The sequence below is a fragment of the Rhea americana genome, unplaced genomic scaffold (genome assembly GCF_003343005.1).
Source record: "Rhea americana isolate MKP2758 unplaced genomic scaffold, rheAme1 scaffold_215, whole genome shotgun sequence".
Lineage (NCBI taxonomy): Eukaryota > Metazoa > Chordata > Aves > Rheiformes > Rheidae > Rhea > Rhea americana.
Genome location: NW_028186305.1, coordinates 665028 through 688362, shown reverse-complemented (window position 1 = coordinate 688362; position 23335 = coordinate 665028). Strand labels below are relative to the sequence as shown.

Here is a 23335-nt window from a genome sequence, read left to right as displayed (position 1 = left end):
GCGGCGGGATTTACATAGCTATCGCCTCCCCCTTCCCACACGCGATCATCCCTCGCCGAGGGCGGCGCAGCGCCGGCAGGAAAGTTTGCGGAGTTGCGGGCCGGGCCGTGCCGTGCCGTGCCGGGCCGTGCCGGGCCGCGCCGCGCCGCGATGGACGCGCTCAAGTCGGCGGGCCGCGCCCTGCTGCGGAGCCCCAGCGTCGCCAAGCCGCCCTGGGCCGGCGGCCGCCACAAGAGTGAGGCTCCCCCGGCCCCCCCGCCTTTGCAGGCCTTTTTCTTCCTGCTTTAACTCCTCCTTTTCGCTCTCTTGCCTCCTCCCCCCCCTTGCACCTCGTTTTTCTCCCTGGCTTTAGCCCTCTTTTCAGCCCCCTCTTCCGATTACATTTTCTTCCTCTTGCAGTCACTTTTTGTCCCCTGCTTTACTCCTTTCGCCCCCCCCTTGCACCCCGTTTTTGCTTTTACCCCCCTTGCTCCCCCATGTCACTCCCTGCTTTTACGCCTTTTCCCCTCTTTCTGCAGTGCCCTCTCCTCTCCCGCTTTACCCCATGTTTCCCCACCCCGTTGCACCCCCTGCCCCTCTCGCCTCCCCCTTTCCCCCCTGCACGGTGGGTGCAGGGCTGGCGGGGGCTGTGCCCCTGCCCCACCGGGCCGTGGGTGCTGCTCGTGCTGTGCCCCCCCCTGCCCCCCACACCGTGGGGCGGCTCGGGCAGGACGCCCCGGGGAAGGGGCAGGCGTCAGCCCGGGCAGGGTCCCRCGGCGGGGAGAGGGGTCCCGCACAGCCCCCCGCCTGCCGGGGTCGCCCCGCTGCCGGGGGACACGGGGGTCTCCATCCTCGGAGCAGCCCCTGTGCAGACACCCGGCTCCTTCTCCTGGCTTTGCCGTCCAGAGGCGCATTCCTGCCCTGCTCTCTCTTTTTTTTTTCCTTCTTTTTCTTGCCTCTCAGGTAGGAGGGAGAATCCAGACGAGGCAGGTACTGCGAGCGAGAGGGATGGAGTGCAAATCGCCTGGCAGGCATTTTCTGGCCTCATTCCACGGCTCGCTCTAGCATGTGATAGCGCGTGTGCGCGCGCCGGGGTGACTAGCCGCTCGGCTCTTGGCTCTGACCGAGCATTTTCTTGCTATGGTCTGGAACAAGCCCGGCTGGAGGGGAGGAAGAGCCTGGACTGGCTTTTGTTYGGTAGCACCGAGGACACGGGACGCGTACGAGAGGTTGTGCCCGGGCGCAGAATTGCAGCCTCCTTCCCCACCCCGTGTCCGCGCTGTGTCCAGACAGTCCCAGCCACAGTTGTCTGCAATTTTCCTCTTATTAGCTGGCCGGGACACGCAGCTTTCCCAGCACTGTGCGCCGGGTACGGTGCAACGCTTCCCACGCCTGAGAGGGTTTGCGTCTAAATTGGTTGCTCCTGTCAGACCTGGTATCGCGTTCTGTAGGGGCTTTGGAGAATTACTGTAATTTGCGGTGCAAACGGTTCCCTGGTACCTTCCACCTCATCGTTTGTGAGAGAGAAGCTGGGAGAAAAGTGATTTCACTGCCAGCAGCTCTCACCTCGTCCCACTAATCTGGCGACCCTGCCTCGCTCTGTCCCCGGTCCCCCCAGCTCTGCTCTGTGTGTCTGGACTGGTTCTTGCTCCCCACGGCCCCACACCTTGGCGCGGCCCCYGGTTCCCCCGCTGCTCCTTGGGCCCCTTCGCCCGCGCTCGGCCCTGCCTGCGGGAAGCAGGCACCGGCCTTGGCGTTTCCAAAGAGCGGCCGCTTCCCGCGAGGCTGGCGAGCGGCAGCGCTCTGCTGCCGTCTCCCCCCGTCTCTGCCGTCCTCCCCGCAGCGTTTTGCATCGACGCTGAAAGAGCAGTGGGGAAACGGAGGCCCCAAAACGGGGCCGTCGGCACGAGCCGCCTGTCGCAGGCAGGGTGCWGGGCTGCCGTGGCGGTCCGGCTGCTCCAGAGAGCAGCAGAGCTGCTGCGAGGATGCGCCAAGCTCCGCGTACCCTGGCAGCKTGCAGAAGCATCGCAGCCCCGCGCCGGGTAGGCGCCGGGCAGCTGCTGCTGCGCCAGGCGGGAAGCGCCCGTGCCAGGAGACCTYGCTGCCCGGAGGCAGGATCAAACTTCTTGATTTTACTAATCTCCTGATGAGATTTACCCTGGATCTTTGTGCCTTTTTGTAAGGATTAGGAGGCCAGTAGCTGTGGGATCTGRAAGGCAGCGCTGGGACGTCGCTGAGGACTCTGGAGCCTGGCTCCATCGCCGTAAACGCTGGCGCTGGGACTTGGAGCAGTGCGTTCAGAAAGCGACCTTGTGCAACGTAKCTGACAGATATGTCACTCGGTAACTAGAGAGCCGAGCTGCTCTTGATTTTGGGCTGGAAACCGTTCTGAGCCTGCTGTCACTCGATGTTGYAAGCAGGCTTGCAAGTTGTGTGAGCCTTGCTGCCTGCTGAGTAAACCCGAGCGACGAGGAGGGCGAATTGTCTGCCAGGGCCGGCGTCTGCTCTGCGAAACACCGCGCGCGGCCCGGGAGGGACCTGCTGGCCCTGCGGGCCTGAGCGCCTGCCTGGTGTGAGTGTGCCCTCAGCTAAGGTGAGGCCTAAATGCATTTGCTTACATCAACTGAAGCTGGATAAAGTGGTGATAAATCGCGCGGAACAGGATGCGTGGAGGAGGACCTGCGCTAAGCTCCCGGTCTCTGTTTACGCGTTTTGAGCCTGAAGGCTCCGATCTGAACAGGCCTGTGGTTTCCTGCCCCTTTGGTGGCAAGCTCTGACGTTCTCGCCTTTCCCCTCCGCCGGCTGAGCTGGCATTTGCTGCGAGCAGAAACACGCTGCTCGGCCCCGGGGTGCATCCCCGGGGATGCTCGAGGTCCGCGGACGCGGCCCCAGCCCGGCCCGGGGTGCACGAGCGCGAGGAAGGAGTCCCGGCCGCTCGGCGCCCGGGCGCGCTGCCGCCCCGGGGGCTGCGGGCGCCTAGCGTTGCTCGTCGTCGTTGGGGGAATCCTGACGCTTGCCTCCTCGTGGCCTCGAATGCTTCTTCCTTTCTGAAAGTACTTCAGTGGCTGAACTGAAACCACCCGTGTTTCCGTCCCAGCGCAGCCGAGCTGCCTGTGCCCGGGGCCTCGCGGCGGAGCAGAGCCGCCGGCGCCCCGGCGTCGCGCTGCGCGCTCGAAGGCTCCTCTTCCTCGGCGAGGCTCGCCTGCCGGCGGGTTGGAAGGGTTGGAAGGCGCTGCGGGGCCGGGGCGCGCGGCGGGGAAGCGCCCGGCCGCAGCGGGGGCCCGGCCCGCTCGCCTGCCTCGGGCTGCTGCGGCTTTGGAGGACGTCAGCGGCACCGTTGGCTTTTGAGAAAACCGAGGTCTCGTTGGCACCGTTTGTTTCCAGACGGTGCAGGTTTACCGAAGCGTCTCGCGTGCCCTCGGTCAGCCGCTGAGCTCCGGGAGCGGGTTGTCTGCAGGCTCAGGCTGGCCAAGGAAAAAAAGCTGTTTTCCTCGCATYGCCCCGGCCGGGGGAGCTTCCCGCAGCAGCGGGTCCGGGCTGAGCCGGAGCGGCAGCACCCCGAAGGCCCCGCGAAGCAGCCGGACTGGCCGACGGCTGCAAGCCCCGCTGGTAGCTGCAGATCCCGTTCCCTGTGCGGTCCCGGTGAACGGAGCCCGCCGGGAGCGCGCGAGCCCGGAGCGACGCTGCGCGATCCGCCGGACGCACGGGGCGAGGAGACGCGCGGGGCCCTGCGTGCGCCGGCGCCTCTTCCGTGCCATCCGGGCAGTGGGAACCACGCGGCGCTGCCGGGTTTTGTGAGCCCAAAGCAAGCGAGCAGGCGGATTTGGGTGAAACCTCCGCTGTTTGCAGAGCCGCGCAACGCGGCGCGGGAGAGGAGCTGAACTCGTGGCCGTGACGGTGCTCCGGCGCGGGTCTGCCGCGAGGGGTTCGGTTCTGCCCGCCTCCCTTGGGAGGGCTCGTTTCTGCCCCCCGCAGCCCGTCTCAGCGGGGAGCTGCCGTAAGTCCTGGCGCTGTAGCGTGGCGGTGCTGTTGGCTTCCCCCGGCACTTGCGCGGCTCGTTTTGGCTGCGTGGGATGGCGCGAGGAGCTGTTGCTTCCCCTGCGAACGCGCCAGCCGCGCGGCTGTACCCCGGAAACCGCATGAAGTTCACTGCCTTGTCCGCCTACGCTGCCGAGCATCCGGAGCGCTCCCAGATCTGGCTCCCCGGGGAATTCGTGGCAGCTSTGGCGAACAGGGATCTTCCGTCAAGCTTCCTTCTGCCGGCGCGTCTCCGAGGTCCATAGCTTGTTCCTCCGAGCTGGACCGGGCGGAGGGCGACGTGGTTGAGGTCTCCCTGGCGCGGAGCTGTGCTGTCCTCCGGGTCGGCAGCGCTGCCGTAACCAGACAGCTCTTCCCCCGGGAGAGCGGGAAGCTCTGCTCGAGGCACGTTACCCCCAAACCTCCCTCCCAGAGGCGTTTCCTGATACGTGGCCCCAGCCGACCGCTGCCTCCTGGTTTCCATCACTTAGACTTCAGCTGGTGCCTCTTGGCTCCCACACCCGACGCAGGGAGTGGGGCTGAAGTTTGTGGCTTGCATCTCCTCTCGCCTTCACCGCGGGACCTGAGTCCCTGGGGGTCACTGACAGGCTCTTCTCCCTGTGCTGAGCCCGACGGGCTGCAGCTGCGCTCTGCCGGACGTCCCTGAGCCGTGACCCAAATGCCGGCCCCAGCTCCCCGTGGGCCATTGCACAGCAGGAGGGTGAAGACAGGCATCAGGTCTTGGACGTGAGGGGCAGGTACTCGCCTCCCTTGCGAACTCCTCTGAAGCTTTGCTTGGACAAGGTGATGACAGGCTGCTGTGGGTCCCTGGTCGTGCTCTAAACCCTCTCTTGAATGCTGTGGCCTCTGGATCTCCCCACCAGTGAACATGTGGCTCTGTGATGGTGCATCACCCAAACCATATGGGGAGATGCTYTCTGGGGGCTTGAAGTGGGAATCCTTGTGCATTTGAGAATCCAAGATCCTCTTCATTGCCTCTCTAGAGCTCCCGGAGAATTGGACGGATACCCGTGAGACGCTGCTGGAGGGGATGCTCTTCAGGCTCAAGTACATGGGCATGACGCTGGTGGAGCAGCCCAAGGGAGAAGAGCTCTCTGCGGCTGCTGTCAAAAGAATCGTAGCCACGGTGAGTATCCGTGCTGGGCTGCTCGTCCCGGAGCAGCCAGGGACGCTCCACCGAGTGGGGCCGTGCCTCGTCCTGTTCAAACAAGTCTGTCAGTAGTAACAGTTTTTAAAGCWGTAGGTCTGGGGGAGATGCTTTCCGTCTGCAGCCCGGGGCGGGGGGGAGGCACGAGGACTGCAGGTCTGGCGCTTTCAGAGGTGAGCAGGGCCCCTGCGCAGCACCTGGCAGTGCAGATGGAAATGCAGGCAGCAGTATTCGGAAGCCCYAGGGGCTAGCCCTAGCCCATCCGATGGGTCAGGCTGCAGAAAGTTGATACTACGTGTCTGAGCTCTGGCTCCACCTGATAAGCTGATGTGACCTGGAAGCAGCATCTGACCTAGTGAAATCAGCCTCCCCTTGGCCGTCTCTCCGCACGCAGGACAGTGGCAGTGTTTTGAGTACCACCAACGCATGACCAAGTCCTGGGCTTGTGCCCTGGCATGCGTTTCTGGCTTTTCTCTTCCCAGGATTTAGAGGGTTAAGAGGAGGAGTGCCTAGGACAGTTTGTTTCAGTTCCAGGCAATATAGACACCACCACCCTGCCCTCGTTCGCTGGGCTCTCCAAGTAAAATTAATGCTTCTTTAAGCCTTTATAAAACTGAATGAGGCAGAGACCCAGTTGTACAGTTAACCACCATAAAACTCAATGGGGTGGTGAACTGCACTGGGTAATGAAGGATCCTTTCCTGGCACGTGCTAGGGAGGAGAGCGGCTTGCATGAAACAGGAGCCGCTGGCAGAGCCCTTCACGTCTGCTCTGAACGGCCGAGGATGGAGCCTTCAGATGGATGCCAGCCTCAGAGGGCCGGACTGACCGTCGGCCAAGCTGGATGCTCCTCAAGAAAGGTCCAAGAGAGCAGGATTGAGGAGCTAGATCTATAGTTTTCGAGTAACTATTCCAGCTTTTAGTGGACTTGTGCTAGAGGCTGAAAAATTAGAGATTCTGCGGAACTGTCTGCCTGCTGTGGGGGGTTCACCCGTCGCCTCTTTTGCCCYGCTGCCTTGGCAAGATGTGATTGATGTGCAGCTGTGTCAGACTGCCGCACGGAGCCTGAGAACCAGCCTGGACTGCTCTYCTTGGGATTTGTGGACTTGTGAGAGGTGCTGAGAAGCAGAGGGGTTAGGCGGAGCGCAGACGTAGACGAGTTGCTGCRGAGCTCTCCTGGCTCTAGGCTTTCTCTCTCGGATGTGGCCGAGTGAGAGGGACGCCGGGGGATGACGCACACCCCCGTGCAGGGCCGAGACCGGGCTGAAAGCCGGCTGCCCCGTGAAACCACGTTCTGCAGGACCATCCCGCTCACAACACGGCTCGGCGCGGTGAATTCGCTCTGGTCTTAAAGACAAAACTCCGCAGTGTTTCACCCAACACTGATGGCCTTGGCCAGCCTGGCCAGCCCAGCCTCTTCCCTGGGCTGATTGCACGGTGAAATCCTCTTTGTGGAGGTGTGAGATGTGAATTACCTACATGTTGTATGGGGTAGAGGGTGCATGTCCTTATCTTGCTAATGCCAGCATAAATCACTGCTTCAGGGAAGGTAAAGTTTTTAACAAGTGCCTTATCACACCTGGTAGTAAATTCAGTCTAGTGCTAATGAGAGCTATTAATATGTCTATTAGGTAGTATGTATCTAGAGTAACTGATCTGCTCTGCTGCTTTGGATGTAGCGGTGKTAAAAGCCTGTAACTTTCCTCCTCTCTCTTTTCCTTCCAAAGGCTAAGGCAAGTGGAAAGAAGCTGCAGAAAGTTACTCTGAAAGTCTCTCCCAGAGGGATCGTGTTAAATGACAGTGGAACTAACGAGCTGATAGAAAACATCTCCATATACAGGTACGTTATGGGATGCGCTGCAGTGTGTACGTGCCCTGTGCCTTCCTCAGCTGCTTCGGTTCAAGGATGGGCCGATTTCTGCTGGGTTCAGAGCCCTTTGCCTGGGCAGGTTGTGTGACCATCTCTGATCTTTGCTCAGGCCTGACCAGCAGCTTTCTGGCCGTCGTGTCTTAAAGTAAAACAAAGATGGGGGAAGAAGGATGGTTGCTAAATGCCATCACAAGCCAAAGGAAAATACATGTCTGGTGCAGTAAGTGTGTGGGAGGAAAAGGAAAAACACGATGAGTCCAAACGCGTTGTGTGTGCAGACTACTGATCCTCAGTCAAGGGCTCTGCAGCCACGCAGTGGCCTTACCCTGACATGTATTCCTGACAACAGAAATGCTAAAAAAATCCAGCATGAAGGCAAGAGAAAGGGTATCTGCGAAGTGGTATCTGTGAAGTGGTGAGGATGTGAGCGCTCGAGTCTGGGCTGCCCTCCCCCAGCCAGCTGCTCCGTGCTCTGCTGTTCACCTCTGATGTGTTTAAATAGCTCTAACGCAGAGCAGGGCTTAGACAGCTGCTGAGACCTCACACTAGTGTGGGGAGGGGAAGGCAATGATGCTTTATCCATATCCACTACTGTAGCTTTTGCAAGTGTTTCTTTCAAAAAAAAAAAAAAATCCTGTTGGAGGCAGATACAGGCCTGGAGGAGCAGAGCTAAGCTTGGATCTGGCCATTGCCATGTTTTGTGTCCCTTCTCCCCTTACCTTGAACGTGCTTTGCTTTCTGTCCTTCACCCTGCCACACTATCTGCCTTCACTAAACACAAGATGGGGAGCTCGGGGTTCGGGGTGCTGTCTCTCTAACAGGACTACTAACCTGCTCATTTTCTTCCAGCCTAAATTGCTTAAGCAGACACTTAAAGCCACCAGAGTTGAGGTTGCCACTCTCCCTAGTAAATAAAACTGTGCTGTTAAAGGGCAGAACTTGCTGAAGAAGCTGTGAACATGGGTGTGATCATGGTGAAATTGGTCCTGCTGTGCTGGTGGAAAGCCTGGTGCAAGCAGAGCCGTGGGCTCCAGGTGTTTAGATGCTGCCTTAAGTTCTGCCTGGAGTCCTTAACTGTAGGCTATAAAGCTGTCCCTTCCGACCAGTGCTCCTACGCAAGCATCCCCTTGATTCAGTTGGCTGAAGTCAGTACCTCTTGAACAGGCTGTCGGCACGGGGACAGCTCTGCGGGAGGGCAGGTGCCTCTAGCGAGAGCTGGGGTTGAGTGCGCGGAGGGGCTCGGTCCTTACCCTGCTCTGTGAACGCGCCTCACAGGTGCTGGTTTGGGAGATTTTCCCCGAAACCTCCACCGTCTTTTTTGTTTGGCTTTTTACCGATCGGATGGTCGGTCCCAAATCGGGTGCTCGAGCGGGTGGCGGGATGGGGCGGCGGCGTTTAAAGTGCAGCCTCCGTCTCTGGACGCGTTGCTCACCTCGTCTGCGTGCGCAGAGGCCTCGTGGTTACAAAACTGGGTCACTTCAGCGGCGGGGGTGAGTTACGCTCTCCTTGAAAACTGATGGCCATCGTATACTGCGCTGATCGCTGGGGCGGCGGGCAGGCTGCGGCGCGGCGCTGCAGACGACCTTTGTCGCAGTTATTAAAAGACGAGCCGTGCCGCTTCGAGAACAGGGGAAAGGGGTAAACCTCCGAGCGCCTCTAATCCAGAGCACAGCACAGCTCTGCGAGACGAAATACAGGCCACTGAGCAGAGGCGTCCTCACACACAAGGAGAAACTAATGCAGTGTAAATAAATTTTGAATGTGGCTTTTTAAGTCCTAACATCTGCTGGGAACTGGGACGTTCCTCTCCCCTCTCTAGGAAGTCTCCTGGGTAGCGAAAGCATGAGCTGAATGGGCAATGTGGGGCAATGGGAAAACTTTCAGCAGTGTCCCACTTTTTCTCCTGCCTTCTCTCTCCTTAACACCTGTTTGCTCTGTCGCGTTCCCAGAGAAGAGGCTTTGGCTTGCTGCTAGCGTCTGCCACGTTGCGCTAAACCTCCGGGGCTGCTCGCGGCYGGGCTGCTCGCCAACTCCAGACGGGAGCGCTCCGTCTCGCGCCCCGGCCCGGCGGACTCCGGGGCGAGGGCAGGCAGCAACGGCCAACGCTGAGGAACCCGCAGGAGGGAGCTCAGCGTTCGTTCGCAGCCCGGTGGTCTCCGGACAGGTTGGCCTGTTGCTTTTCCAAAGCCTTGTTCAGTGTTTCTGAGTCAGCCCTGCCCAGCCCGGGGGCCGGAGGATGGGAGCCCTCGCAGGGGATGCTCCTCCGAGGGAGGCTTGAGCTTCCCGCTGCGTCCTGCACGGTTCGGGATGCTGCATCTGCTACTGCGGATCTTGGAGTCTGAATGTCAGCCTGTCTGACAGCTCTTCCTGGGCATTCCTGCATCAATTTCCTTCCCTGGTTTGAGAAAGCACAGGGGAGCTTCAAGATTAATTTGTAGTCTCAGAACAAGTCCTTCTCTTTCCTTGCAAGTTATTCCTCCAAGGAAAATCTTCCGGAGTCTCTCTTCTGAAGGCAGAGCATTTTTTAGATGTAGTCCCAGACTGGCATGTTGCAGAGTCTTTCTCTTCTCTAACCTGTCCTKTTCCACAAGACAGAAGATTTTCTCTGCTGTCTTGTCTCTGTGCACGATACACAGCATTCATGCCATGGCCTTGTGCAGCAGCTGACGGCTCGGTGGCAGCACCGAGGTTTGCTAAGGTGAGGCCAGTTGTCCAACCAGGAGGTGCCCTGGGCCTCTCTTATGCTTAAGCCAGTGGCACTGACTCCTCCGCTCTTGGCTTTGGGAAGGACGTGTATCGAAGCTTGGTGTAACGCTCCTGCGCTCCCTCTGTCTTCCCTGCTTGGCCCTGGTGCTCAAAGCCTTGGTGTAGGAGCTTGCTAGTAGATCTGAGGGGTTGGTTGATGTCCCTTGCGTGCAGTGCCCCGGACAAGACGTTTCGTTTTGTCTTTCAGGATATCCTACTGCACGGCAGACAAGATCCACGATAAAGTGTTTGCCTACATTGCCCAGAACCAGCTCAATGAGAACCTGGAGTGCCATGCCTTCCTCTGTACCAAACGGAAAATGGTCAGTCCAGAGGAAGAGGTTGGGATGTGGCTTTAGGAGGAGGAAGCACAGAGGGGCTGGGCCAGGGCTGCGATGAAATAKGAGCTTTGCCCGTGTTTACAGCGGTGGAGGTCCTTTCCCAGCTAAGGGCCTCCGGAAAGCACCCGCGAGGGTGCCGCTGTGTGCAGGCAGAGCTTACCGACCTGCCTGCAGGTAGCTGATCGAGCGTAACGTCGTCGGGCGGCTGGCCGTCGCGCTCCGGAGAGATCCAGCGCTGCCGCGGGCTGGGAACCCGGAGCGGCTGTAATTCTGGCCTGGAGTCATCCCTCAGTGACAAGCAAAAGCTCTTCTGTCCCCAAGGCCTGGGTCGGCGGTGAGAGGACGTGTCCCTTCGCCTGCACRTGAAGTCCTTCTGCCTTGCTGCAGTCCCGGGGGCTGGGACCCTGTCTCTGCGCGGTGGCCACCTCCGCGGGAACTGGCTGCCCTGTGGGCGACGCGGTCTGAACCTGGAGGCTCTGGCAGGCGAGGGGGTCTCCAGCGAGACCGCCGAGGTGCCCTTGCTGGCGGAAGGCGTTCCAGCCGCACCTCTGGCCTTGCCCCCCGTTCTCAGCCCGGCTTCGTTCCGGTTTTCTCGGTTGAAGCTCCCGGTGCGATTCTCGGCTGCGGCTTTGCGGCCGTGGCGGTGTGCTGTCTGCGGGAAGCGGTGCGCGGCGCGGGGCCTGGGGCCGCCCGCGTGCCGAGGATCAGGGCCTGGAGCAGAGACGTGTACGTGGAATAGTCTCTGGCTCTTACTTCGAACCCGCTTGTGGGGTTTTTTTTTTTTTTTTTCTGATTCAGTGCATCTCGCAGAGGCAGCGCTCCAAGCTGGTCAGGACGGGCACAGACCCAGCGCTGAAGAGCTGGCCCGGGAGAGAAGTGGGTCCCTGGGCGTGAGCTGCAAGCAGACCCTTGGGTCTCGCGCGCGAGTGGAGCAGGGCGCGGRGCCGCGCCGAGGTCCCTTCCCGTGAGAACAAGTTGGAGGAAGGGATTTAGGGAAGGGGGAGGACAGGYCAGACCCCTGCCACGGCAGAAGTCCTTCCCCTGGAGGGGCTTTGCCTGCGGGGTGGCCTTAGGAGAAGAATGGGATCTCCAGGATGTGCTTCCTTCCTTCCCAAAACAACCACCCGAGAGGCCGAGGGCCGTTTCCGAGGCGGTGGCTTTGGTCCAGCCCGRGCAGCGATTCCGGCGTCCCCCTGAGCTGCCCCTGGTCAGGCAGGGCAGCGCGGCTGGTGGTGCCCGGCCACGGCGACTGCAGCTCTGTTAATATTCCRTCCTTCTCCTGGCTCTTTTTTTTCCCTTTTTTTTTTTTTTTCTGGGGAGAGAATAATGGAAGCTACAAGTTGTCTCTCCTTTTTGCAGCGCGTACTCCCATCCTTGCTCTGCGAAGATAAGCCTCGCTCTGCAAATTAAAATTTAAATCTCTCCAGTGCTAAAGGAATTATCTCCGTGGTACATCAGCTCAGTACGTCTCCCTCCAAATAAAGTTCTCCAAGGCCTTTTGTGGCAAAAACTAGATTTTTTTTTTCTTTGTCTGCCTATAAAATGCACAAATGTCAYGCTGATAAAAGGTAAAGTGATGCCYTCCTTCCAGACYGTGGACTGTCCCTACCTGCGAGCAGGGTCCCTGCATGTGTGTATAGCTACCAGTCACTGGCATATAATTAGTCCATATTTTTAGTTCATGGGTAATTCTCAACGGTAGCTGGGTCTATTAAACTTGATTCAGATGTGACAGCTTAAATTGTAAACAGCTGTGAGGAGTTTCATACTTAATTACCATATTTAAGTTTTTGCCATAAAGCGTTTGCACTTCCATCAAAGATGTAAATAGCTCCGACGTTCAGATGAGCTCTCGCGCTTTGTGAGGCTTCAGTGGCGCGGATAGGTTTGCTGCGTCTCCTCCTCCCCTCCCACGCGGGAGCGGTTCGCTCTTRGGAGAAGCCTGGTCTCCCCTCGTGCCCCCATCCTCTGAAATGTGCGGGGAKGGGGGGGGGGTTACAGACGCTGGGATCTGGGTTCGTTTAGCTTGCAACTTTGTAAAACAAACTTAAGCCTCAAGGCTTCTGCAGTGCGTCAGCCTCGCAAAGCAGTCCTTTTTATCTCCTTGCGCTTCAAACTGGTAGTAAGCTTGGCCTTCTTCTAATGCATCTGGCATTTATATCACTATTTAGGTATCTTAAGCAACGCTGGCTGCTTAAGGGTGTTTTTTTTTTTTTTTTTTTTAATGCTACTCAAGCTCTTGGCTTGGGAAGAAATGGAGGGACTGAAGGTGGAAGTGTCTCTGCTCCCGAGCCATGGCCCCGACTGTGCTTCCAGCTCGAGGCTGCTGCAGAGTAAAGTCAAGGTGCTGGTCTAAGCCAGCATGATCCCAGCTTAGCTCGGAGGAATAAGAGGGAGACCCCAGGGACTTGTCCCTGCCCTGTGCCGCCCTCCGCACCCCAACTTCCCTCCCTTTGCTCGGGGCGCTCAGACCTGGCGTGGGAATGCTTGCGGCCCCGTTAGAGCATGCACCAGCTCTCTCCTGGGTCTCCCACGTTATGCCCATAAGGTTGCTCCTTGTTGAGGAGAGCTGTGAGGGCGCTGGGGCTTGCAGAGATGCTGGTTCACTTTGAGATGTTCCTCGTTCCTGGGGGAGCAAGCAAAAGCCAAGGCGGGAGCTCGCGGTGCTCTGCGTCGGGCACGGGCTGCTGTGTCACGGGTGCTGGTCCTGCAGCTGGTGGGCCACAAGTGTGGCACGTGGAGTCGCAAGGACGAATGGGCAGGTTCTGGCGCTGGGTCGTGCAGCGCTTGCGCTTGTTCAGATCAGGTCCGTGCATGAAGAGCTGCGTGGGCACGGGCGTGAGAAGGGGCACTTGTTTGCCCAGGTCCGCGTGACGCCTGTGGCAGCCGCTTCCCTGCCTCCTGCACCTTCCTGTTGCTCCTATGAGACCTGTCTGCTCCGGGCTGCGTGTCCGACATGGAGCAGCAGGTCCCTGCTTCCATCAATATTTGATTACACTTTCAGAGCCGTGCATTGGGGGAGCGCATGGAGCAGAGGACTGGTTGGATTCAGGTTAACATGTATCAGSAAAGCAAAACCTCCAAATGATTTAAATCTACACAAGGACCTGTCCATTAATGTGCTGCCTAACTGCTGTCTTTCCAGGCYCAAGCAGTCACCCTAACGGTAGCTCAGGCGTTCAAAATAGCATTTGAGTTCTGGCAAGCATCCAAGGAAGGTGAGTTTTCTTCTTTCTACTCTTCATATGGAAGTTGAAGGGATGATTTGGGGTTTATCCAGCTTTCAAGTGTCTTTTTTTCTTCCCTCTGCACTGTGTCACCCTTCAAATTTCCAGGCTACTGTTAAGGCTGGTCCAATCTCTGGCATAATTTAAGGCATCTTCCAAATTTCTCTAGACATCCTCATAAATCCAGTTGGATTTTGGCTGTACTGTTTTCTCCCAAGTGGGTTTTGGAGGACCTAGTGCTGGTCTGTGGTGTTTCAGACCTTTGCCATAGAATCATAGAATCAGTAAGGYTGGCAGGGACCTCTGGAGATCATCTAGTCCAACCTCCCTGCTCAGCAGGGTCACCTAGAGCATGTTAGAAAGGGTTGCATCCATCATCAGTATKTTTGCTTTCATCATCCAAGATTATAATACACAGGCAGAGTCTGGGGTGAGTGTGGCAGAACTGACCCAGTGGCCTGTCCTAGCTGTCCTTGCCATGTCCCTGCTCCCTGGGGGACTCACCCCAACCAGAAAGAGTTGAGAGAGGGGGGCTTGGTGCCACCGTGATTCTACTTTAGGTCTAGGTAAAAACCCTTCAAATGTCCCTGCATGAAACCAGGGAGGTCTCCATGGTCTGGAGCTGCAAATTGGCCTTGCCAGGTTCATTCCTYCATCAGATCGGGGAAGAACAGCCAGAGGATGAGGCATGTCGCAGCGAGGCTGTGTCTCATGCTTTCATAAGCAACTTGGAGGGAAGTGCTTGGCAGGCAATGATGGGATTTCCTCCTTCTGCAGAGAAAGAGAAGCGAGAAAGGTCCATCTTGGAAGGAGAAGGTGCGAACGGCCCGAAGTCTGAAGCTCCTGCCTGCCCTGAAGCACGTAAGTCGCGAATGGAAGAGCTTTGCTTTTGGCTCTGGGGGAGTCTGAGTTGATGAGGAACAGCCTGATGCCTGCAGGGTTTCTTCCTGAGTTGGAGAGTCTCCTGGGAGGGCTCTGAAGATCAGTGAAGAACAAACAGTTTTGTAATAGCAGAGATGTCTGCCCTGCACAGACCTCCAGGGACAGCRTGGCTGCCTGCCAGGTTCTTCTATCTCACCGCAGCTGAGCCCTTAAATGTCTCTTTAGCTTCAGCAAGAAGGAAGGTTTGGGTAGGAAAGTGCCTCTCAGAGCCCCGCAGGGTCTACCTGGTGCCTGCTCAGCACATGTTTGCATCAGGAGCAGCCGGCAGCGATTATGTGATGAGAACTGCACCATGAATTTCAGTCCTGTCAGTATTTGCTGGTTTTAATCTGTCTAATGGAGAGACATGCACCCCTTTGCTCCCAGCTGCCTTCTACCTCCAATCTGTTTGCTTCTGCTGTAGACAAACTGGCCATAATGTCCTTATGAGGTTAGTGTGGACCCCCAGACCCTCGCATGCTAAGTTTAGTTTTGAGTTGGTATTGAACCCAAAAGAGTTTCTGCCTGGTTGGTTGAAAGAGAAGACATCCTGGTGCCGCTCTGCCTTTGGTTCCTYTAAGGAAGGAGAGGCATGTGAAAACAGAGCAATTAAATGGTGAAAACCGTATAATTCGGTGCCTGGCCATGGGTCCTCTGCTGCCTCTGAAATGCAAGATGCCTAGCCAGGGAGAAGTGGGACAAAAGGTTAATCTCTCTTCCATGCTGGTCACAGAGATAAGAGGATTTGGCACAGAGGAAAAGAGCATTAAACTGGGCTTCCTTGCAGGCTGGCATGTCTCATTTCTTTACTTGAAGGCCCAGGACTGGAGGAATCTGTTGTAAGTGATAGCAGATTGGGATAAATGCCCTGCTGAGGCCCAGGGCTGCCACAGAGGTAGGAAATGTGCTCTAGCGTCTGCTTGGCCCCAGACTGATGCTTCACAGTTGGGGCATTTCTGTACCTGCCCTTGATACAGGATGGTGGGCACAACACCTACTTGCTATAGCAATACTGAATAGTGAATATTGTGGGAAGTAAAGCACCAGCTGTGCTCATCCTGCTTTTTAAATACAGCCCAAACTCTCCATTTAAAACAGCAGATGCATGTGCAAAGCTGTGGGGTATCTCCACAGATCCCAGCTCTCCGGGGAAGGCCTTGATTTGGATTTTGGAAGGCCGTTTTCATGCTATGATGGCAAGTCCTGTAACAGCTCTGCTTATGCTGCGTGAAGAGCTTGAGAAGTGGTAGCGAGGAGATAGAGCTGAGCTGAGGATATTAGCCCCAAGTCTGCTCCTGCCTTGTGGTTACTCTTTTCCTCCCAGTCCTGGGCTGTAAAGCACCTGAGGATGCTCTGCCCATGGTGATCCCAACCTATCCTGAACATCAGCAGGTAGCCAGGAGCCTCCCTCTCTGGCTGTTGAAGGCATAAGCTGGCTGATCCTCCCCTTCATCCCTGTCAAGGGGGTCTTGGGTGCCTAAATAGGGCATCTCAAATTATTTGGGCTGAAACCACAGCCCCAGCTGAAATGAATGTGGCTCCTTCGTGCTGAAATTTGGGGCTGCGCTGAAAGAATTTGGTGCTACTCCTGGCTTCCTCCTTGAGAAGTAATTGCTGCAGAAAGGATTGTTTTTGTGTCGTCTCCGTTTTTCCCCTCCTCTGCTTAATTCTGTCTCTACTCTGTTCACAGCAGTGGCCACAGGGAACTTGCTGGATTTAGAAGATCCTGCCAAATTGCCCCTGACTGGCAGTGCAAACTCCACGCATTTAGATAACAGCGTGTTTGGGCCCAGCTCCTCTGTAAATAACAACGTAGTGTGGGTAAGTGTGCCCTGGGCACCGCAGCGCCCGCCAAGCAGCGGGGAGCGATGCTCTCCGGCCGGCGCTGCCCCCTCCTTCATGCGCGTGCTCCAGTCCCCTCTGGGCTTTGCTCTTGGACAAAACCCCCTGGGAGCTCTCGGACTGCTGAGCTGTTCGTGCAGGGTTTCAGAGATGCCTGAGCGAGCCGGGTTTCGCTGTCCTACTAGAAATGATTGATTAGTGTTTGAGTTCCTAGTGCCCTTTTTAGGCTCTGTAAATAAATGAAAGAGATTGCAAGCCAGCCTGAGAAATGCCGCTGTCAGATAATTGAATGTTACTTATTCTCAAACAGCATTTCTCAGTGGTTTGTCGCTTAATTGAGAGACCACCTAACTGCTCTATTCAGCGGAAAAATTCATTATGTTGATGGCTTTTGTTTACTGTTCACTAAAATCAGGTTAAATTTATGTTCATTATTACTCTTATTTACCCTTGTTCTTGTTTGTGGCTGTGTCTCGCTTGTGTGAGCATGGATGGCTTCTCCAGAATGTCCCAAGTCATCTTGCTTAATTGTTTCATGGACCACTAATAAAAAAAATAATGACCCAGATCATGTGTCTGGGTGTGCATCCATACCGAAGCCTCTTTTATATAAAAGTGCTCCATCACCAACAGGACCAGGGCTGATCTTTGAACCAGACCTGACCTAGGACACTGTACCTGCCACATTCCCTGTCTGGAAACAAGCTGTGTGCTAAATTTTGGAGAACTGAATGATAAAGGCCTTTGCCTGGAGCCTCTTTCTTGAGTCTGCTAGATCTGAGCTTTAGGCTTTTCAGGTTAAGCCTGAAAATCAACTCTATGTCATATCAAATCCTGGAGGCTTATCAGCAATCTGATAGCTCCCATCTTGCAGAATTTTTGTACTTTACATGTAAAACCAAGTCTTTCAAAGGGAAAATTTCAAAGAACAGATTGGAGAGAAAGGATTCAGGAGTTGCTTTCAAGCAGCYTAGTCCATAATTTCCTGCTGCAGCCTTCCAGGTTCCTGATCCCCAGAGGCCCCCAGGCGATGCCCAGAGCATCTTGCTGAGCTGTGTCCAGGCCCCTCATCTCAGCAAAAACCTGTGGTGTGCACCAGTCACATCGTGGGTGCTTGAAAAGCCGAGGGCAGTGGCTTGCCTTGCTCAGCCCTAGGTAACTGTCTGCTGCTCGCTTTCAGCTATGCCCAAAATATGTCTCTGCATAAAGAGCAAACAGATGCTTTCAGTCAGAGCAATATCTTCTGTTTTGCATTGAGCAAAGAGCAGTTTGGGGGCTGGCAGAGAGATCAGCATGCGAATGTTTTGGAGCAAGCTCTGCGTGAACTTGGAACAAGGTGGCAATTTTCAAGCTGGGAGCTTGGGGGCATTGGCTCCTTCMGAGAGACTAGGCAAAACACAGAGCTTTTCTGAGATCTCCAGTGGGTCTTTGTCCTTGTGCTGTTCTAAGCCCAGACGTTAAATCTTCTTTGCCAGCAACAGTCGTTAGRGGTGTAAAGGCACAGTATGTGGCAAGAGCTCCCTGTAAAAAGAGGCTGCAGTGCTGCCTGCTGTTCCCTGCCTTCCTGGCACGGCACCTTGGTGCTGGGTAGTGGGATAAGAGTTTTCCCCTCGTAGGAGGAGGGGGAAGGTTCCCACAGCGTCTCTGCTGTGGAGCTCAGCCCTGCCCGTGGTGCGAAGAGACCCGAGGGCAGCGTGGCTGACGGGCCACATCCAGCCCGTGCAGGTGCTGGGGCAGAACTAGCCCGGTTTGGAGGCTGTGGGAAGGGGCCAAGCCCCTGCCCCACTGCTGCCGTCCGCCCGGTCTGCGAGGTGAGCGCGGCACCCCCCAGCCTGAGCTCTGGGGCCCGGGGAGGAGGCTTGGACCCACCCAGCCATCTCTTACCCTGTAGCTTGTGCAGAGAGTGAGATAAAACCTGCCTAAGGAGGCAGATTGCTGATACGAGCGTTGCTTTAGGCACTTGGAAGTCAATATATATATTTTTTGTCTGTCGTGCTTAAGTGCGGAGCCAGATCTCTAAACACACTTTTGTGCTTTCGCTTAGCAACTACTCTCTCTTTTTATCTCTTTAACAAAGGAAATGGATGATGGTCTCGACGAAGCATTTTCAAGGTAATTCTAATAACTCTTTTTACAAGTTCATGCCGTTGGGGACCAGCTCGGGAGACTTGACTAGTGACTGGTTTTYAATAATGCTTCTAATCTAATCAGCYGCCGTGATCTGACCTAGGCAGCTGCCCCATCGGWGCCTCAGCTGCTAATTGAAAGATAGGCTTTGAGGCTGGATGATAAGTCAAATATTTTGACAACATTTTAAGGATAAAGAGAGGTTGTGTGTGGTAGGGAATTTAATTCCCCAAGCAGCCTGCCTGTCTGCTCCTGCTTGAATGGACGGTTTGAGGCTGCCTGTTTCCAGCCTCTGCGCTCGCAGCAGGGACGCTGGGCCCAGTTTCGTGCACTGGGGACTTTACCCTTCCTCGCTCCACCCTGAAGTTCGGACTAACTGAGTTGGGGAGGTAGCAAGGGCTTAACCCAGCGCTGTCACTTCAGTGCAGRCAGCTGACCTTAGTCAGAGTTTAAAGCAGAGCGAAAAACTGCAGGCTCAGCCCTGAGGAAATGAACTTTCTGTCTTGTTTGGGTCTTGGGAGTGATTTATTGTTTCCACTTCCATGGTAGCCCTGTCCCAAGTCACGTTTGATAAAAGGAATGCTTGAATTTATATCTTAATGTCATTTATTTTCCTCACCTCTCTTCCTTGCTGTACTTAATTAAGCAGATATTGTTGGTTGTGGTCTTTTGTTTTGCATTGATGGATGCTCAACTGCTGGTTCACCCTTGGCCTTTGGGTGACGCAGTATTTGGACTGTGCATCTGCCAAGGAGGATGCATTTARAAGTGTTCCTGATGGAATATCATTGCTGGTCATTTTTCTTTTTATTAAAAAGCATATGTGCAGCTAATTTAATCTGAGGTTTATTCTACATCATGCCTCCATTGTATGAAGCACCAAATATTTGTGTTAACCTTTGGATCTGGGAGAACTGCTGCTGCAATGATGAATTTTCAGAGATATTTAATAATGCAACAACAAATTGGGGCTTGTGGAACATTTAGAATGTCCCAAGATGAAGACCCTTCAAAGCTGATCCCATGGGCTATTTAAATATCGTCTGAGTCCTGTTGTGTCTTACCACAGGTGATATAATCCRAAGAGTTCAATGTTTAGGCTGGGGTCCTGGGAGGCAGGAGTGCTGCTGAGAGCTGCCAGGGTGGCTGGGGTGGGAACTGCATTACTGCACTCGCTGCATCTTCAGACACAGCGTGGTGAAAATCGAGTCATTTCAATGAGGCTGCTCCTTTGGTCAGTGGAGCCTTACCCTGAGATAAGATCCCAGCTTCTGATGTTCCCATCTACAACAGTTTGGTGGAGGAAAAAGCCACCAGTAACATACAGGATGTCCAGACTGCAAATTCCCTGGATGCTTGTAGGGGATATGCTACGATAAACTAGCAGAAAAGCTGCTACAAACTCAAAATCTGCAAGTGCCATGTTCCAGCCCCTACCCTTCTTGAATTATTTCTTTCCAATGGAGGACTTTGAAGTGGGGAGCTGCAGCTAGGATTCTGTGTTGCTGATGCATCAAGTATCCAGGCTATAACTGCATGGACTTATTCTGACTTTATTTTTTTTCTCCCCTCTTAGACTTGCTCAGTCGAGGACAAACCCTCATGTTCTTGACACAGGACTGACGGCTCAAGACATCCAGAGTGCAGAAATGCTCTCACCTGTAGACTGGAACAAAATAGATTCAAATACAGGCGAGAAAGATGATCTGTTCATGTTTTGAGGTCAGATGCATCCAACAGTTCACAACAGAATAACCACTAAATGTTTATGGACTGAATTCATGCTGTTTTGGGTGCTGTATGCAAGGAGCTCTTCTGAGGGGATTCTTCACCAAGTCAGATGATATTACAGCACAGTTTAGACCAAAGCTTTAGAAATCTACTGCAGATTTTTTTTTTAATCTTGCTCTTATCTAAACAATGAGATGCTCTTCAACATATTTATTTGTAGCCATCACAGTTTACGTATGTTATTGGAAGGTGTGTAGAGCATCGACAGTATTAGATGGCAATATACCAGTGGAATAACCTTCAGCAGTGCCTGTTCCTCTCTGAAAAAGACTATGCAACACCAAAGTCTCTGTGTATATATATTTCTAGACAAAGTTCTGCAGATGCAAATGTGACTGCAAGCACAACTGTTACTAATCCACTGTTTCTTGAACAACACATCACCTGCCTAGGCTGAGAGGAGGAGATTTGCAGCCGCTGCTGACTGTTAAAATCAAAGCAGTAGCAGAGATCWTGCTTTTGTTGTGAATGTCTGTGATACTCTCACAGTTGTCAGTCATCCATATGTGTTCTGGTCTTTTCTTTGCCAGCTTCATATGGCAACTGACATTTTTTTACCCAAAGACTCTATGAAGTTTTGCACTTTAAAACTTGAACTGAAAGCAATGGTCCAAAATGTCAAGGTAAGCAGTGTCTGTAACTTCTCTTCAGAAGCTGTTTACCCCCAAAAAACCCCAGCAATGCTGCAGGTCTGTTTCAAAACTGACTACTCACATGCACTGGTTCTGCTGCGATTTGAAATACTAAGGCTCAGTTGCATTGCTGGCTTTAGTAGCAAAAACACCAGGGAGTAACAATTTGGTTTCCTAAGGCATGTTGAAAGTTGCAGGTTGGGCGAATCCCCTAGCRCAATAGATCTGTGTTCTTAGCTCTGCTAAGTGGATTTGGCTGTGCATGCCTTTTTACTGTCTCAAAACCATTTGGTAGTTGCCCACTCAATAGACGCAAATGGAATTAGATTAGGCAAGACCAATACCTGTATGTTCAGTTAGCGAATCGTGCCCCTTTCGGTGGTGTTCTGGTACTCGTCCTCCCGATAGCCCCGGCTCCTGTGAGGGATGGAAAGCTGTCTTCATATACTCCTGGAGCTGAAAATAAATAATGGAGATATAAAGCTTATGCTAATTAAAAGATTAAGTTTAATGATCCTAAATAGTTGCACTGACAGTTTGCAGTGTTTGTGGCCTTATATGAGATATACTAATCTGTTTTATAGATTTGTAACTTGGTTTTGAAACACTAATTTGTTCCCCTGGTAGTTCTTTATAACTCTTTTAAAATTGTATGCAAAAAAAAAAGAAACCTTTTTGTCAGCTGTAAGAATTTATTAGGAAACAGCTGAGTGACTCTAACTTAGATTTGATTTTTTTCTCTAAGTGTTATTGTGATAAGGTGTTGAGGACTGGTGAAGCTGACTCATCATGTCTCCTAATAAAATGTGTGCACCATTTAGCCTGCAAAATTGTGTTTAAAGCAATTTTAGATCTTTAAACTACTGTGCCCATGACTTATTTGATCTCATGTGCAGCATCAGTCTCTTGCAGTTAAAGGAATTATTCAAAGTTTGTCCATGCTACTTAAGCACACACTAGAGACATGAACCTACTGCATAAGCAACGCCTAAACAACATAGAAGTGGTTGTAATAAGCAACTTGTTCTGACTCCTTGGAGAGTAGTGATCTTTCTAAGAAAGAACTTGTGCTGCAGGAATGGACCATGAGGATTTCTCTGTACATTGATCTTTCTCCTTTTCTAGAGAAGCTAGGAGTATATACTGAAATGCACAGTACTATATATGTATGTACATAGTTTTGAGGGTTTTTTTAAGAAAATGTTACGCTGTGAAGAATATATGTATTGAGGAAAATAAAACTTTTACCATTTTGGAACATCTTTGTTGGAGGACTTTTATTTTTACCATAATAATTTTAAAATATAGAAGCTTTTCCGCTGTGTTTCTAACTGGTGGTGTTCCCTCTCTCCCCGATGTACAGCCAGGAAGCGACTGAAAACAACAACCGGAGAGGGGGAGGTAAGTGTCTGTCGGAAGCCTGTTTCCAGGGCTATCCATGTGGAAAAATGATGGCTGGAATTAGAAAACACTCAGTGGTGCTGCCTCCAGTAAGCGCTTAGCGGGGCCAGATGTAGCCATGCAAGATGTGGCGGAGGGATGTGCAGCAGCTGCCTTCTCACGTGAGCGGCACGGGGCAGTGCTAATGGGGTCGGGAGTTGACTGTTTGCAGCCTTTTCCAGTAAATCTGTCCCCACTCGAGCCCGTGCTTAGCTGAATCAGCTTTTAGGTAAGGATGCTAACAAAAGATGAAAAAGGGAAGTCGTTGGTTAGGTTTCATCTGCACRTAAACATGGTGCTGGTAACATGAAAAAAAAGCAAAATCTCTTAATTGATAGGCTTTCTGAGTCACTGTGCAAAGTACTTCTCCCTTTGGGGGAATTTAATTTGTACAGTTGCTTTTTAAATAAAAACAGCACAGAGAACCTTGTACCTCTCCGTGTGCTCTGCCTCCCCCTCCAACTCCTGTCTGCGCTCSCTGCAAGTTCTGGAGAGATTGGGCTCCTGCAGCTACTGTCTAATCATGCTGCTAATGCTCGTCTGGGAAGCAAAGGTAGAAATTCATTGGGGGATGCTGACAAATAGATTTAACTTGTGAATACTGCCAGGCTCCCTTTGGGCGTATYGGAGCTGGGCTGCAGGCGCAGCAGAGCAATGGGACTTTGCAGAGATGCCTCTCCTTCAGCAGTGTCACACTAACCAAAAAAATATTAGAAGTTCATTTTTCTGTTTAAATTGCYTTTTTCTGTTTACAGTGATGTCTCAGATTATGAATACTGAGTACTRACAGCCTGCACTTTCATGCATAACTGGTGGAGGTGCTGAGGAACAAATTGATCTCTCAGTTTTGATGTGACCTTTCTTTAAGTGCCAGTTTAGAAACTTTCAGCATCCATTTCTGATCTCTGCATGGTCCTAGGGAAGGAAGGGACTTAAGGAAGACGCTTGCTGTGGTAGACCTGGCTTGCRGGGGGTACTTGCAGGGACATTTTTGCACTGCTGCCTTGTTCCGTAGGCTAACGCTCAGCTGTGACATGACGAAGCAGGTCCCTGCTAGGTGGGCTGGCTGCGGAGACCGAACAGCTTTCACACTCCCGCCTTGAGCTTGTAGCACAGGCTGAACCTCTGCTTTTAACTGAGGCCAGAGGATTCATTGCCGGGGGCTCAGCTTCTGGCTCTAACATTAAGAAGCATTTACACATCTAAACAGCTCTGTTTCCTAGAAGACAGTAGCA

General features: G+C 53.6%; 1 protein-coding gene across 3 annotated transcripts; it reads left to right on the top strand.

Moving 5' to 3' along the window:
• The first annotated feature begins 46 nt into the window (after positions 1–46).
• Positions 47–21918, top strand: LDLRAP1 (low density lipoprotein receptor adaptor protein 1). 3 transcript variants are annotated; one of them, XM_085305009.1, is made up of 9 exons: positions 47–235; positions 5001–5143; positions 6892–7004; positions 9988–10102; positions 13266–13338; positions 14125–14208; positions 15962–16089; positions 18188–18222; positions 19814–21918. In XM_085305009.1, the coding sequence occupies exons 1-9, from the start codon at positions 151–153 to the stop codon at positions 19956–19958; spliced, it is 921 nt and encodes a 306-aa protein (XP_085161135.1). In that variant the 5' UTR covers positions 47–150; the 3' UTR covers positions 19959–21918. The 3 variants fall into 3 exon arrangements, 2 of the variants coding, with proteins under 2 accessions (XP_085161135.1, XP_085161134.1); XM_085305008.1 differs by having other exon boundaries at positions 15959–16089; XR_014895849.1 differs by lacking the exons at positions 47–235; positions 6892–7004; positions 9988–10102; ... (3 more) ...; positions 18188–18222; positions 19814–21918 and adding an exon at positions 271–4754 and having other exon boundaries at positions 5001–5034.
• The last annotated feature ends 1417 nt before the right edge of the window (positions 21919–23335 follow it).